Source organism: Nestor notabilis, unplaced genomic scaffold, assembly GCF_000696875.1.
Source record: "Nestor notabilis isolate BGI_N333 unplaced genomic scaffold, ASM69687v1 scaffold33390, whole genome shotgun sequence".
NCBI lineage: Eukaryota > Metazoa > Chordata > Aves > Psittaciformes > Psittacidae > Nestor > Nestor notabilis.
The window spans coordinates 1-16,155 of NW_009913021.1; the positions used below are offsets into that span (position 1 = coordinate 1).

The 16,155-nt window shown below is 37.2% G+C and overlaps 1 protein-coding gene across 3 annotated transcripts; it reads left to right on the forward strand.

Moving 5' to 3' along the window:
* The first annotated feature begins 105 nt into the window (after positions 1-105).
* LOC104400808 (splicing factor U2AF 35 kDa subunit) lies at positions 106-12,983 on the forward strand. Of its 3 annotated transcripts, XM_010022407.1 has the most exons (9): positions 150-196; positions 410-466; positions 2,395-2,425; positions 3,009-3,075; positions 7,292-7,341; positions 7,950-8,048; positions 9,249-9,382; positions 9,727-9,819; positions 12,253-12,983. In XM_010022407.1, the coding sequence occupies exons 1-9, from the start codon at positions 150-152 to the stop codon at positions 12,389-12,391; spliced, it is 717 nt and encodes a 238-aa protein (XP_010020709.1). In that variant the 3' UTR covers positions 12,392-12,983. The 3 variants fall into 3 exon arrangements, with proteins under 3 accessions (XP_010020716.1, XP_010020724.1, XP_010020709.1); XM_010022414.1 differs by lacking the exon at positions 2,395-2,425 and having other exon boundaries at positions 106-196; XM_010022422.1 differs by lacking the exons at positions 410-466; positions 2,395-2,425 and adding an exon at positions 3,891-3,957 and having other exon boundaries at positions 106-196.
* Positions 12,984-16,155: the final 3,172 nt, after the last annotated feature.

A 16,155-nucleotide genomic window follows, 5' to 3' on the forward strand; every position in this document is an offset into this window, starting at 1 on the left:
CTTCTCTACAACAAAAGAAAGGCATGCAGGGCCTATGTTTTATAGGAATCACACATTAATGTTTCCTGTCGCAATATGTAACTACTTTGTTGGTTTTTTTATTTGCAGAGTCAACTGTTCATTTTATTTCAAAATTGGAGCTTGTCGTCATGGAGACAGATGTTCTCGGTTGCACAACAAACCAACATTTAGCCAGGTTTGTTTTCTTTTTGTTTCCTCTTTCTTGTGCAAGTATAGTCTTGCTTCTTTAAAACATAGATTCTCAGATACAAGTGAATAATTACCAAGCTCCAAATTAAGTAGTTCACTTTTGGCCCCAGTTTATATGGGTTTTTGCTTTTTTTGGGGGTATTCCATTTACTTCTCCCAGCATTTCTAATTTATCTCCTGTCACCCTTAATGGCTGCAGGAAGCGATGCTGTTGTAAGCTTGCCTGTAGTAGAGACCAACCAGTGCTAACTTTCAGGTGAGTGTGCCTTCTCAGTGGTGTTTAGGCACTTAAACCATCCCAGATCTTTTTAATCACAATGGCAGCATGTTCCACCTACCTCAAAGGTGTGAACTTAAATCTTTTATGCATATAATGGAAGAGAACTAATTAATAAGTAACTTGTCTGTCATTACATTTGCTCTCTGACCCAGGCTCATAAGTTTTGAGTAACTTACATTGTTCCTTTGAGTGTGAAAGAATTGTTTCTTGGAAACAACTTGCCTGGTTGCTGAGGGTGTCTACATAATTGATCTGACAGATTAAATAATCTTTGGCAGTGTGAATATTGTTGGAGACATGATGTGTTACTGCATGTCTGCCAGAAAGGGGGGAAAAAAAAAGAAAATAAAGGTGCAGTGGATGATAGGGGTTTTGTTCTTATAAGCTTTGTAGTTCTCAGAAATTACATTCCTGGAGAAGTGTATGATTTGTCTCTTTCTATCACTGCTGATTGTCAAGGCATGCAGGTAAATAGATTTCTTAAGGAATATTGTAGATGATAAGTTGTGTTATCAGTGGTTTTATCTACAAAGGTAAAACTTGCATAGCAGTGGAGTTCTCTGCAAGTTCATTTTAGCTGACTTGGAGCAGAATTGATGGGAACGGTGTGCTAGTATCTGTGTGAAGAACTAGAGAGGCAGGCACCATGCATGTGTTTGGAGTTGAGAGCAATGGTGCTCATGAGGTTAAACTCTGTGAGTGTGTGAGTGGGCAGGGGGAGTTCCAAGGTAACTGCAGGTTACTGGTCAAGAGGGACCACTGCTGGTACTTCATGTACAAAAACAGTTTCCCACTTCTAGGACTTTAATATTATTTTTTTTTTATTTTACTTTTTAATGTAACTACTGTATCAGAAGGAATATTGTTCATTTTCAAAACGACTCCATGTTGCTGACCTACATGAAGGGCATGCTGGTGTGTGATTGGTTATTTAGAGACCTGAATTTAGGTCATTGGCTACTTGAAAATATTCCTGAATTAGATACTTCCACAGAAGTTTTAAGTTTGTTTTGGTTTGCTTTTAAGCAACTCTCTCACACCCCCCCCCAAAAAATCATAGGAAAATAACCCCAAAACACCAAAACCGTTTGTGCAGCAACATTTTCCTCTGTCAGGAAGTTCCTGCAGGCAGCCTTTACCTTTGCTTTAGAAACTGTGGTTAACAGTGCCAGCTGCTGTGGGCCAGCAGGGAATGTCAGACTCTTCCAGTGATGTCTGGGCCTGCTTCAACATTGCACCTGGCAGATGTGCTGCGTTGTAACACCTCTAATGTACCTGGCAGGTGTGTAGGGTTCACTGCAGAAATCTTTACTTGTATGCAGATTGATAATCAGCTGTGATAGAAGAACAGATATCTTACTAATGGGAAGTTACCAGTGCAGTATTTTTATCTTGTGTTGCCATTGCTGGAGCAGCTCCTTTCTATAGGAGAGCTGTGTTAGGAAAGGTCGTGCAATCCAGGGTGATTGAATTACCACTGATCAGCAGAAACACTGTAACCGTGTGCATGTTTCTGGCTCTCTCCAATTGTAGGCAAAACATAGTTATTTTAAACCTGGGCCATGGAAGCACAAAGCTTTGGTTGGTATGACCATACCCATTATAAAACAAGTATGTGATTTTTTTAATGTGATGTTACAGATTTTGGTGTTTTCTTTACATGTGAAGTGGGCAGCATATGTAGGTCTGACATTGCTGGTCCTGTGCCTTCTTTAAGTTCTGAATTTTTACTGTGACTAATAATAATGTGTAATCTAAAATTATTTGGGGATTGCAATTCATACTAACTAACGTTGAGCGTGTATTTTAAGTAATCAAATTTTTGAGCTGCTTACAGTGATATGGACGTTTGGAATTTTTTTGTAATATTAGTTTACTAACTTAAACATGGTTTGTTTTTTCAGACAACTTGATTTTAAGAAGAACGGTACAAATGTAAGGTTTCAAGTCTGCCTGGGCTAATTCTTCAAGTAAAAAGCAGAAGGGCTAAAAGGATATTGTCCTTATTTGAAGGATCGGAAACGTGATACCTATGATGCTATTATATTATTTAAACAGAAATTCCACCAAGAAATTCCTGACACACAAAATGAGACCTGCCTAAAAACCTTACTGTCTGATGTAGCAGTTTAGACTCTGTGGCATTCTGTATAATATGCTGTGCACGTAACACTATTTCCACGCCCCTCTCCCAGCCTTGCAATGATGAATCTGGTCCTGAAAGCTAGGCATCTCCATAAGATCACATAGTTTGATATTTCAGGTGACTGTGCCTCACAACTCCCATTTTGAGGATAGCTCTTGAGACAAATGCAGCTCTTTCTTGGTGGTTAATTAAAACTGTTTTCATAATATGATGGTCTGGATGCAATTTTGGAAGATATTCTGCAAATACAAAAGGAAGTCTTAAGAATAAAATCTTACTTTTAGCTGTTTGCAAACAAGTTGTCTCTTTGCAATTGTCTATTATATGCACAGCAGCCAGTAGAATTCCCCTTTTTATTTTTTTTCCCCGCAGACCATCTTGATTCAAAACATCTATCGTAACCCCCAAAACAGTGCACAGACGGCTGACGGCTCACACTGTAAGTCCCACAGTTGGAGAAATTTTTTTAAAGAATGGTGTTAAAGAGCCCACTCCTAATTATGAGAAAATAATGTTGGCTTCTGAGCTGCTGACATAAAGCTGTTGCAAACAGGACAAGTGACGGAACTCTTCTTGCGCATAGATCAAGAACTTGTCAAATGTGTGCAATTCAGAATGCAGAAGTGGCTGCAGAAATTGGACTTGATGCAGATGCTCTTTTGCACTGCAAAGTAAAACTCGATTGTTTAGTAACACTGCATTCTTTTTGAAGGGTTAAACTGCAGACGTTTCTCAAATTCTTGATTTAACAGGAAAAAAAAATTTAACAAAAAAAAAGGGATAAAAATAGGTACACACATGATGTACGGTAAGTTCCCCAAAACTGAGTTTTCTTTCATCTTTTTTAGGAAAATGGAGATTTCATGTTACACTGTAATTATTGTATTATTTTCCTGGTATTTTGCTCCTAAGGAACCATTTGGTGAAACCAAATTCAAACAAATTATTACGGTTGTAATTTGAATACTGTGTTTGAATGCCATCTATTATGTATCTGCCTGAAATAATACAAAACCACTCTAGAGTAACATTGGTGAATTAAAAAAATACAATAATGGAGTATCATGAGATCTCTATTACTTTACAGTGTTAGGTTGATTCAGAAAGGTCACCAGCTAAGTGAAAGTTCTCCTTCTTGGGAGAGAATAACCACCTCTCTTTCAGCACAGACTCGGCTAAAGCGACCCTAGAGGAAACCAGTTTCTTGTTAAAATTATTTTCCATAATATAAAGTTGTTGCGTTTTGTATTTCAGACCATTGCCCTCTTGAACATTTACCGTAACCCTCAAAACTCTTCCCAGTCTGCTGACGGTTTGCGCTGTAAGTTCATACAAGTTCCTTCACTGGTTCCCTGGGCTTGATTGTCAGAGCTCAGTGTCGACTTAAGCTGGTCTGCCATTTTAGTTTAACAGATCAAACTGACCACGTTTCATTAAATGTGTCCAAAACCAACACACGTGCACAAACCCCCCCACAGCCTTTTTTTTGTCCCACTCATCTTCCTCCCTGCTCCCAAAACTATGAGGGGAATCTATATATCATCTGTTAAATCAAAACAGGTTGCAATTGTACTTGTAAAGCAGTCTTGGTTACACTGCTTTTTTCCCCTCTGCCTTTCTCCCTGCCAGAGAATCTGGCATCCTAGGAACATTTTGTGCTGTCCATTAGGTTCCACTGCCTAAAAGAGCAGTACAATGACACATAGACTTCATCCAGAACAATTCTCCTGTTCTGTAAATGTTAAGAGAACTTGGATTTGAAATTTTTGAGACTGCATGCAGAAATTTGTCCTAGGTTAATGCAGCTTCCATTTAGAGTGTACTTTGGAAGAGTACACTTTGACTGACAACACTTCCCTTCTGGCAGCTGTCCTTTTTGGATAGGTGCATGCTTAAAATTCCTTCTATGCTTTGAAAATTCAAATTCCAAAACCAAGTTGCATATTTACCTAGGAAGATGTATCTTTAAAAGCACTTTTGAGGAGGGGAAGGCATTTGGGTATGGTCATGAACTAATTTAATGACTCCTCATGAGGTAGGAATGGGCATAAGAAAACACCTGCTGTGAGACTGGCAGAAGTTAAATGACCAGGATTGTTGATCGGCGATTACTGATACTGTGATTGAATCCTCAATATTAGAGTAAGATTTAAAAAAAAAAAAAAAAAGGGGGGGGGGGGGAAGATCAGGACCAAAAAGGATCGGCGTAACTTTCTAACTAATATTTCTTGTTGAAGTGAATATTGACTGTGTGGTAATAAAGCTTTTGTTTGGCTGTTCCTTTTTTTGACTGTTGGGTTATAGACTAGTTCAGATTAGTTACCAGCATTTGATCAGACATGCTTTGTGAAATCAGCCACTAACTTCAAAGTCAACACTGTCTCTTCTGCTCCTAAAAGTAATAATGGCCCAATGATGTAATTCAAGCATTTTGTCACACAATTGAGCTAGATACATAACAAGCTATGTAAGTTTGTCTAGACACTTAAACAGTTCTGTCAGTTTGTAGGCTTTCTTGTTGCAGATGCTTAGTAGTTAAAGCTGTTTCAATAAACCAAAAAATTTACAGTTAATCTGCCCCTAAATTCTCAATGCGCTGGTAACTAATTTGCACAGAGTTACAGCAGTTTTGTCTGTGGAGCTGTTGAGACTGTAAAGTTGCAAGAGCCTTGAAGAGATTCTCTAGTGTTTTCTGAATGCTGGTATCAGACTCTAGTTTGTCTTGACAAGCGGGTAGCTATTCAACAGAGCCTGACTGTACCTTCTGTGGTAGAGCTGGAGCTCTGTTGTTACCAGTAGGTTTGCTGAAACTCCTGGCTCCCTGGTTTCTCAATACTTTTCCCTACTTAAGTACTGCATGTATTTTTAATGGATAACTTGGGTAGCTATTTAATGCTTTTGTTGTTGTTGCTTAACTGTCTTCCTTTCTACTGCCGTCGTAGAGGATTAACCTTAGTTTTGAACAGCAATAGTTTTCCTGAGTATTTCAATTAGTACTTGGGCTTCTCAAGGTTCAGATACCAGTGGCCCTGGCATATGAATGTTTGTAAAGTCTGTGCATATGTATGCTTCCCACTTTAGAAGGACATTCAAGTAGTCATTAACTAACTGTTGTTTATAATCTCCTAATATGACAATGACATCTCCTTACAAGTTTTTAGCACTTGTCCATCTGGTAACAAGTAGTATTATACTAGTTATTCCCAGTGTGGCTCACAGAGCCCCTCTATGAAGTTCTTTAAAAAAAACCCCACAAAACAAACAAAAAAAGCCCCAAAACCAATCATTAGGTATTAGAAAGCTCTTATCAGTGGTGTCAGCAGAACCCTGGGAATATAGTTAAGTATTAAACTGTCTAGAAGGACTGGTTTAATGTTTGATATTCCTTAATTGGTTATATAACTGTGGGGAAGAGAAAGTTCTTAAAAGCAAACATGTTTCAAAGGCAGAAACCTTCGTAGCCTAAACTATATAGCAAGTGCCCCTTAGCCTTCTTCAGGAGGTGAGATGGAGGGAAGGAAAGTAATGACAGTTCCAAAGAGTGTGACTGGTTAATATTAGAGCCTTTGAAGGAAAATGTAAAGTTCATCCAAATGGTAACATTAGCCAAAAATGTTTGAGCCCGAGGCATGTCTTTTTCCATAGCAGACTGAAGTGAATAAACACAGCTTTGTTGGCTCAGTGTTTGCAATTTAAAGGCTAGAACACTTTTTCTAGAATAAAATGCAGGGTTCGTTTTAAAACTGCTCTGCTTGATCTTGATAAACCACTTAGCTGCTGAAGAGCTAATACATTAGGCTTTAATGTGTACAGCTTAATGTAGTTTAAAATGCTGTAGTCTGGAAGAAATAATGAAAATAATTTCTATGTTCGTAATGCTTTGAAAAATCAGCCAAACTTGCATTGTTTTTTGTAGCAGCAGGCAAGCAGCGCTCATCTGTAAAGTCCAGCTTAAAGCATGAAAATAATCTGAGTATATGGCTGGCTTTTCTTGCACTTAAAGGTGTTCTGCAGGACTGCAGGAAAATGAAGTGATGTTCAAAATTAAACTAGAAAATTGCTCTCTCTTGCAGAGCATGATGGTATCTTTCTTTGAGGGCACTGAGAAAAGTGTGTCATTTCAAAAACTATTTTAAGCAAATTTAAATATAAAAATTCTGGGCTGTGTTACATTGTGAACTTGCAAATTCTAGTGTAATATGCTGGAGAGGTGGACATGTTGAAGTGAAATTCTGCCTTTAAGAAGAGGAAGACTAAATTTTAATCATGCATTAAAATATATATTAAATATGCAAATGTAACAAAGCACTTGCCTTCTGTTTAGGTAAAACTTGGTAGGAAGAGGCTAGGACTGTGTATTAAATTTAAGTGATATTTCAGAGCAATTCCTTTCCCCTTTAAATTTGTGGCATGAAAGTTTGGCTCTGATTAAAACTTGTTTTGATTTGATTATGTCAATGTAATGTTTTGACATATACTTTGGGATCTCAAAGTTCTTCACACATACTTATTTTTAATACTCCTATTAGTTAGCTCTATGCTATATGGTGTCTTTTATGCTCCAGACGGCCTCTGTAGGTTGTTTTGTAGTATGATCAAAATCTCTTCTTCATTATTTACAGGCTCTAATCGATATGACTCTTGATTTTTTACAGGTGCTGTGAGCGATGTTGAGATGCAGGAACATTATGATGAATTCTTTGAGGTATGTAACAGATGTAAAAATGTATTAAAGTGTTTGTGGATTTGTCAACACAAACAAGTTGGATGGATTTGCTGTATAGCACAGTTGGGTTCACAGAAGAGCACTTGTTTCCTCAGGTGTTCTTATAAAAATTACTTTTTTGAGTGCTTAATATTTCCTGGTATAACCTTTGGTTAATTTGGCATTAACTTTGCTGTTCATAATAGACTTTGTTTAAACATCAACTTAAGCAATGTAGCATTTTGGTTCCATAATCCCCTTCTTCCCTGTAAACTAAAGTATACTTAACTATAGAAGCATGTTGAGTAAAACTATTAGCATCAAGGCTTATGTGTAGTGTTTTCAGTGCACCTTATGTGTTCTGTAAATACTGTATGCATAATGTTTTCCATAGCTGTTTATTGTATCCTTTTAGTGCCCTAATTACAGATGGACAAAGTACAAGCCAAGCAAGTACTAATTTTAAAATTGGAAATATAAAAAAGGGCGGGTTGTTTTGCCTCTTTTAAAAGGAAGGCCACCTTTTGTACTTACTAACAGCTAAATGCAATACTTCTGTACTTAAAACTAGTGAGCTGCAATCTTTTAATTGGTTGCTTTGTGCTTAGGAGGTCTTCACAGAAATGGAAGAAAAATACGGTGAAGTTGAAGAGATGAACGTTTGCGATAACCTTGGAGATCATCTAGTTGGAAACGTATATGTAAAGGTAGGATAGAGAAATGGTTTTATATAACCTATAGGGGTGGTATTTATTGATTTTTTTTTTTTTTAATTATTTTTTTAAATATGATTTTAAAAGCTACTGTATGCTTGTAAGTTTGTGAGAGTAACTCCTCAGGATATAAGCTCCTTTCTAACTTCATAATATAAAGTAGAAAGAGTGAAAATGTGAAAGGAATCTGAAATTTTAAGAGATTATGAGAAGCTCTTGATACTCCAAATCCGTCACTTTCATAAAGATTAACAGTTTTTTACATTGTTATAAACACCGTCACCACTGATGGCCTTCTGCCATCAGTGCAGGATTAATTTGGGGTCTGTCTTTCCATCACAGGGCCTGTTATTATGAGCAGAGATTTATTCACAGCAGTTGCATTTATTTTCTAACTTCTCAGTTAAACAGAACATCTTGTAACCAAGCTAATTCGGCAGTAGCTGGGTGGTTTAAGGTGCAAACTTTAGGACTTGCGCTTAGCTTTTAAAAGTCATTGGTATCTTAAATAATGAATAAAAAGTTGTCACCTGCAGAAACTCCACTGTGTGTACACAGAGTTGTGGAGGTTTAAGAGCACTAGTTTGACAATTTTTACTGTACATTCTGTTAACTGGAAAGTAGAACCTAAAATTCTCAGCTGTGTAGGTCATAAACAGGAGAGGGAAAAGAATTGTTTTAAAAAATTTACAAGTGTTCAGCCGTGAAAAGGAACTTCAAATTGAAGTTTTAAGTTCATAAGACTGGATGAGACGTTTGTAAGTTCTGACTTGAATGAGAGGTTCAGTTCTCATGCAGATTTCTCTTAAATGTTGGGGAAAAAAACCCATTCCACTTGGAGCATTAATGTTCTAGAAAATACCCTTAAGCGTTCTCTTTGTTTAAAGCTGTACTAAGAATATGTATCCTGTTCTGTTGACTGACTTCCTAACTTGACTAACTTTCTAACTTGAAAGACCAAATAGAACATAATTAGGAGAAGACATTGATGTTCTAATTAGCTCCGAGTCCTGATTAATGAGAAGCTACCATCTTTACCCTTGATTTGAGGGACCATCCCAGGAACACTGGAGTAGCTTCTAGTTTGATTACTAGTCCTAAGCCTCAGGTATCACACAGCTGATCTGATAGGAATCTTCAAGCTACTTCTCTTGCTTCTCTGTAACATGAGAAAATGTTGATTTTTATTTTCAGTTTCGCCGTGAAGAAGATGCAGAAAAGGCTGTGATTGACCTGAACAATCGCTGGTTTAATGGACAGCCCATTCATGCTGAGCTTTCACCTGTGACTGACTTCAGAGAGGCCTGTTGCCGTCAATATGAAATGGGGTAAAAAGTGACTTCTTCTGACAGTATCTCTGAAATGGTTGCACAGACAGGGTGGTTGCTTGGGTGAGGCCCTTTATGTGTAGCACAGGGTAAGAAAAAAAGAAAAACACTCTTCGGGTAGTATTAATACAGAGGACCTGCACTGAACCTCTTGACTTTTGTCATCTTTTTTTAAGGTACTGATCTAGGAGTGAATCACTGTCAGTAAGAGATGCTTAAAATTTACTGGATTTAGTGTTAGAGGCTATTAACTTTTAGATGGCTAGAGGCCCACTAGGGCTTAGGGCAAACAGATAAAGCCTAGAGCTGGGGATTGTAACTGTGTCTCTTGAATTCTATTTCAGCGAGTGTACACGAGGAGGCTTCTGCAACTTTATGCATTTGAAGCCCATTTCTCGAGAGTTAAGGCGTGAGTTGTATGGGCGGCGTCGTAAAAAGTAAGTTTGCTTTTAAACGTGATTAAACCAGGTAAATTCAGGGTCAGTTGCTGAAAATTCTGAAGGCAGATCTTTAAACTTAAGACCTCTCTTGTTTTTTCTAGCACAGTTCTGGCACATGCCAGTGAAATGCATCAAGTAAAGCAAGCAAGTGGCCAATTTAGAACAAAGGAATAAGTCTCTGTTTAAAACCACAAAAAAAAAAAGTTCTGGTTCTTGAACTGAGTGCTGTGGATGCTGAATGTTGATGTGGATATAAGAGAAGACAGGGTTCAAGGAGAATAACATGAGTTCCTAAGTACATGGGCCCTAGCTGTGGTTCATACCTCCAAACTGCATACTGTTGCAGGTGGGCATTACTTGGAGAAGTATTGCTTTGTCCCTTCTCTTTTTTTTTTTATTCTCTTCTAAATGTATTTGCTCATGGCCTCTGTCAGAAACAGGCTACTTGGCTAATGGGCATTTTGGCAGGATCAGACTGGCCACTTTCAACATTATGCACAAGGAAGCGTAACTACAGATTGTATTCAGAACCCAACCGTATTTGGTTTTAACAATTAATGGCTAATTTTTCTAGCCTGTATTTGTTCCTTAGTGTTAGTAAGAGGCAGTTGCTGTACTGAGCTCACTTTTTATTAGCACTAGCCTCACAATGTGACCCTTCTTGATAGAAAGTCTCAGTAGAGCAAAGGAATAGTAATTCTGCTTAATGGCAAAAAATCGTGATAAATACATTTTATTTTATATTTACATTTTATTTATTAAGATACCTTGTAGAAAGGCTTATGCTACTGCTTTTGTGATGATAACCTGTTTGTGTATGGTTGGCTTTGACTTGGATTCAATCTGCTTTAGGACCTTGCTCTTTAGGAAAGGCATATAAAGTTGTTGAACTTCCTTTCACAGAGAACACGATTTTGTAGGTTTCTTCCAATCACAGAAGGAGCCTGGGATGATGAACATGTTCTTTGCTTATAAATGTCTCTGATTGGCAGTGTCTTAGAACTTGAGGATGAATTCAACTTTGGAAAATGTAGATTGCGTTGCTTAGGCATCCATATTTGTGCCAAAGTACTTTCCCAAAATATCCCAATTAATATTAATTTAAACTTAAATATAAGCTTTTAAGAAGTTTGATGTATTAAAAAGATGAAGTATGCTATTATATTAGCCTTTTGGTCATTTTCACAAGTCTGGATCTCTTGGATTTAGTAACACCAATTAAAAAGTTTCACCTTTTATTGCAAGAAAGATCACACTTGCATGTTTGGCTTTGGAATATGATGGTTTTACCCATTGCTTAATTTCAGTTTGTGGTAAAACAAATGAAATAGCTGAATCCTCCATCCAGTTTTGTCTTTATTGGCCCTGTTTAAATTCTTTGTGCAGCTAAAGCTGTGACAGGTTAGCAGTTAGCAAAAAAAAAAGTCAGTGCGGTTTCACAGGTAGATGGTATAAAGGAGACTAACCTGAAAGTAGTGCTACACAATGAAATACATCAAAGTTGTTGAGGAGAGAGGGTAACCCAGGACTTTTTGAGTGATAGGTTAATTTAGTAATTGTGGACAGCTCATGGTATGCAAGAGTTCTGTATGTCTCTGTCATAGTAAAATTTGTCACCACTTACATTCCCACCCCAAAACCTGTTGTCGTGTAACAATATTCTGCATACTTAAGACTCATAGCATTCATTTCCCTGAGCTTTTTAGCTCTGCTGTAATTTCTACAACTATTTTAAACTGTACTGTTTACCTATTTTTATAAAATTGACTTTTCTAAAATGCTTAAAAACATTCAAACTACTCCTTTCCTTGAAAAGGTCCACATAAAGTAAAAATCCATAGTAGCTGTGTTAACAGTACATGCTGGGTGGTTTTAGCTTTTTTCCTGAATCTAAGTCATCGACCTCAGAGGCAACCTCAGAGGTCCTCAGGGAAGTATTTGCAAATACTGATGGCTTCTGGAAGCGGGGGGAAAAAAGAAGAAAGAAAAAAAAAACTACCCCAAAAAAAGATAACTCAGTTGTAACTGCTGATTAGTGAAATTGATTTAATAGGGGTGGACTTACAGCTGTAAGGTGTTGATGTGTGTTGCTAAGAGCTATCCTTAACTGCCAAAGCAGGTGTCCACTTCTCTTGCTTCTTTAACGGCTGTGTAATAGTGCATTTGGTTCCTTTCCATGTCTTTCCTCAACAATTGCACATCCATTGGGAGCAGTTGAGTCTTCTAACAGCACATGTTGGCTCCCTGGTATTATGTTTGCTCAGTTTGTAAATACTCTTTCGCAGCCTGAGTGCCAACGTACCAGCCCTCCTAATCACAGTGTCTTATGTTCTCCCTTGTTATGTATTTCCTTACATGTTCCGCTGTGGGGTACTGCAAATAAATTGCAGATTGTGATGAAACAATAAAATGTTCTAACTTTCTTTGAAGGCATAGATCCAGGTCGAGGTCCCGTGAACGTCGGTCTAGATCCAGAGATCGTGGTCGTGGAGGTGGTGGTGGTGGAGGAGGAGGACGTGAACGTGATAGGAGGCGGTCAAGAGATCGTGAAAGATCCGGTCGATTCTGAGCCATGCCATTTTTACTGTATGTCTGCTAGAAAGTGTTGTAGTTTGACCAAACAAGTTCATAATGAGATTTTTTTTAAAAGATGGGCTTCTGAATAAAAAATTTGTAGTGATACAGTATTCTTTGTGTAACTTGTTTCTTGTGGGGGGAGTCTTTTTAACTGTCATTCTTCTTAATTGACAAATTACCTGGATTAACTATGCCTGAGGGAAAGGTGGTAAATGTATTGGAGGAGCGCCAGTTTTGGGTTTGGTTTGGGTTTGTTTTTTCCTTTTCTTTATTTGGGTATAATTTGAACTGTTGATGAAAATGTGTGTGTATATAATATAAAATATTATATACATAGTAAAAAAATAATATACTGCTTAAGAAACAGTTACTCACATAAGTTTCCCTTTTCTGCTATGCTGTCTGCTTATTTAGGTTAGTTTAGGCACATTTAAAAGGAAGGCTGTGCAAAATGCATTTATTTACCAAGTAGAAGCGCTTAGTTACAAAAATGTATGTTTGTTTGTTACCAGAAGTCTGTGCTCTGTCTATCAATGTGACTGTGGCATTTACAATAAATCCAATTTCTTGGTGTAAAATCTAAAGCCTATTTTATAAGCACTCTGGAGTAGTTGTATTGCTACTGTGCCAGAGTTCATAGTTTAAATTTTTTTATGATTCTTGACTAAATTCCTTGTCTTTGGCTGGAAAGAAAGCTGCCTAGTGCAGTCGGGGAAAAAAATAATATTTTTTTACTGCAATAATTCATAATAGGCAGGTAAGGGTGGTTTTTGCTTTTTCGTTGGGTTTTTTTTGTTTTGTTTTTTGGGGTTTTTTGGTTGGGTTTTTTTTTTTTTTTTTTTTTTAGGAGAATTTATATTCCATGCAACACAATACATAGCATCCTGTTGAAGGAAATGCAAGGTCCTAAATACAAGGACCAAATTTCTCTAGGACTGAAGAGGGACTTTTTTTCCACTCTGTTTTCTCTTAGCTGTCATTTCATGAAAAGCATTTTGTTAGTGTTCAAGGTCATAGGAAACTAATTGGAAGATAGTGCAAAATAAATCTCTTTTCCACGTTTACTCACTGATAGCCTGAAGTGTGATAAAAGCTAATGGATAGATGTCAGTTTCTTCACAAATAAAACATCTTTTTCTATCTGAATTTTAATTGAATTACGTAATAGCTGTATATTTTAGGTTTTGTGTCTTAAGGAGTTTAAGCTCTAAATGAAATGTTGCTGGAACATCTTGAGAGACAATTTGTACAATGGCTGACTTATAGTTTAACTTCATGTCTGCTTTTATTCGAAGTGGAACATAGTAAGAAATTTTGGTCAGTGGTCATATTTCTGCAAGATACAACTTGATGTACATGAAGCTACGTAATAGAGCTTTCCAGAGGAGGGAGAATTTACTAGTCTTTTTTTAGTTCTGAGTCAGATAACTTGCTAAATTATAAATTTTCTCCTTTATTATTATTCTTCTAAAAAACCATAGCCAGATTAATCAACCAGCTTCTCTCTGCCTCCAAAGTAAGTATAAAACTGTTTTGCTCTCTGGAACTTGGAGTGGGCAAACAAAATAATACTGATAAAAGCTGTTCTAAATCAGTCTTTGCCTCTTACAACTGAATTCTTGCACCAATTCCATTTGAATTTATTTTACTCATATTTGATGGCTTGGCCAGTGAGACCATGGAACTTATTTTGCCAGTAACCTCTTTAAAGAAACATATCGCTCTGAAGTTGGCTTCACTGCTTATGTTTTGTTGCAAGTACATGAATGAAATTATGCTTTCTTTTCACTGAAGAAATTGAGCAGTGCCTGTGGTATTTCTGCTAGGCATTAGGAATTTAACATTGATAATTCAGTTCTTGCAATTTACAGGATATGAATCTAGTTCCCTTTCCTCTTCAGTGAGATGTAAGATTATTAATGAGCTGATTTAAATCTTAGACTCAGAAAGGTGAGGATAGTATTTCTGGTTTTCAAATCAGTATCTAGCGTAATGTGGGTACTGTTTAAAAAGGTTTAAGATTGTTTTCACATAGATAATGACACAAGCTGATTTGCTCTATAAACAAGTTAGTTTTAAACTACTATAAATGTGTCCCTGTGATGGCTTTTATCTGTTTGTTTAAACCCTGTTAAACTGCAGGTATATTTTTGTGTGAACAGATAGCAGAAGATTGATTTTGCCTGCTCACCCCCAGTGGAGTATTTCTTTAAAAAATCCAGCTTTAATTCCACCAAATGCATCACTTTATGGTCTGATGGCACAGTTGCCCAAAAGTTAACCTTGTAACTGGAATATGTCATAATGGGCACGGAAAGTAATGGACTTTGCTGGATACTTGAAGGAAAAACTTGTGCATCGATCATTACCTGATCATGTAATGATTACCTAGTGACAGCATTCAGCATAAAAACTAAGCTCATAACTTAGCTTTAGTTAGTACACAGTCTTCAAAGGTGAATCTGCCAGTTAAATTCATCATATTTGAAGTTTAAACTGCACAAATTTGGTTAAATACACATCAAAGTCCAAACTCTATTGGCTTTACCAACACAAACCCAAGTGGAAATCCTACCTCTCCTTTCTGTTGTTGTTCATAATGTCTTAGAGTAAGATTACTTCCCCCCACCCCTTCCTCCTCAAGGTACCTACTTTTCACAAGTATTTCATTGTTAACTCTTCTGTAAACAGTAGATCCTAATACGTGAAATTCCTTTACCTCAAATAAGTGACAGCATACAGTATTTTCTGAAGTCCGAGTCAGTTAGGTTGAAACTGTTAATCCCAAGTGGCTTCCTCTTCTTTGTATTTGGCTCTTATTCTGTGAAAATGCTGCTTGTCCACAAATATGATGTATGTTGAGACTGTAAAACCAAATGGAGAAAACTTGCTCAAAATAAAGCCTTTTTTAAATAAGAACCTGACAAAATTTATCCCGTTCCTTTAGATGGGATGCTGCTCTGTAAATGACTAATGAGGACATAGACTTCAAGTTTAAAATTTCTCCATACTTACTTGATGATGTTGAAGTATTGAGAGTGCAACTTGGGGTTAGGAGTTGGGGGATTGGTTTGGGTTTGGTTTGGTTTTTTTTGGTGGTTTTTTTTTTTTTTTTTATCAGTAAGGCTTCTGGGTTGAAAGATCCTGCAAGTTTTTATTGTGGTGGTCTGTAGAGGACAAGAAGGCTCACTTTTGACAGAAGGAGCATGTTTGATTGAAGGAATGAGTCATTGAAAGGGGTCATGGTTTTGAAAGATGGTTCTTTCTAACATTGTTCAAGCTGCAAAACTTTGGGTGTTATTAACCATGTCTATTGCCACTGTTGTACAACAGCACCTTAAACTGCACGTACTGTCTTTACTATGTTAGAAATGGAGCTACTTGCAGAGCAGTTGGGGCGGGAGGGATGTCAATCACTCCATTCTCCAAACACTTGTAACTGCAGATACTGCTGCACTCATGGCTGCCCCAGAAAACAGTCCTGTTCAGGAAAAGTCAGAGCTAACAAAGAGAACCAAGTAGGTGTGTGCCCATTCCAGCTGGTAAAGAACTGCTCATTGCTAAGGTTGTCATAGGAGAGAATAATTGTACCTGTATTTGGCATTTATTGCAAGGATGACACAGTTGTATCACTGTAGAGCACAATTTTGCTTTGGAGTGCATGAATTTCAGTTTCGAAAATAGAAAAATTGCAGCTAAATGTCTCTAGAATAAATCAGTATCTCTTCATGTTGAATTGATATGTTCTAAATTGAT

Excerpts from the sequence above, each read along its gene's own strand:
- LOC104400808 (XM_010022407.1), top strand. The coding sequence starts at position 150 with ATGGAGACAGATGTTCTCGGTTGCACAACAAACCAACATTTAGCCAG. Across the intron at positions 197-409 it reads ACAAACCAACATTTAGCCAG|GAAGCGATGCTGTTGTAAGC; the intron begins GTTTGTTTTCTT and ends TAATGGCTGCAG. Across the intron at positions 2,426-3,008 it reads TTAAGAAGAACGGTACAAAT|ACCATCTTGATTCAAAACAT; the intron begins GTAAGGTTTCAA and ends TTTTCCCCGCAG.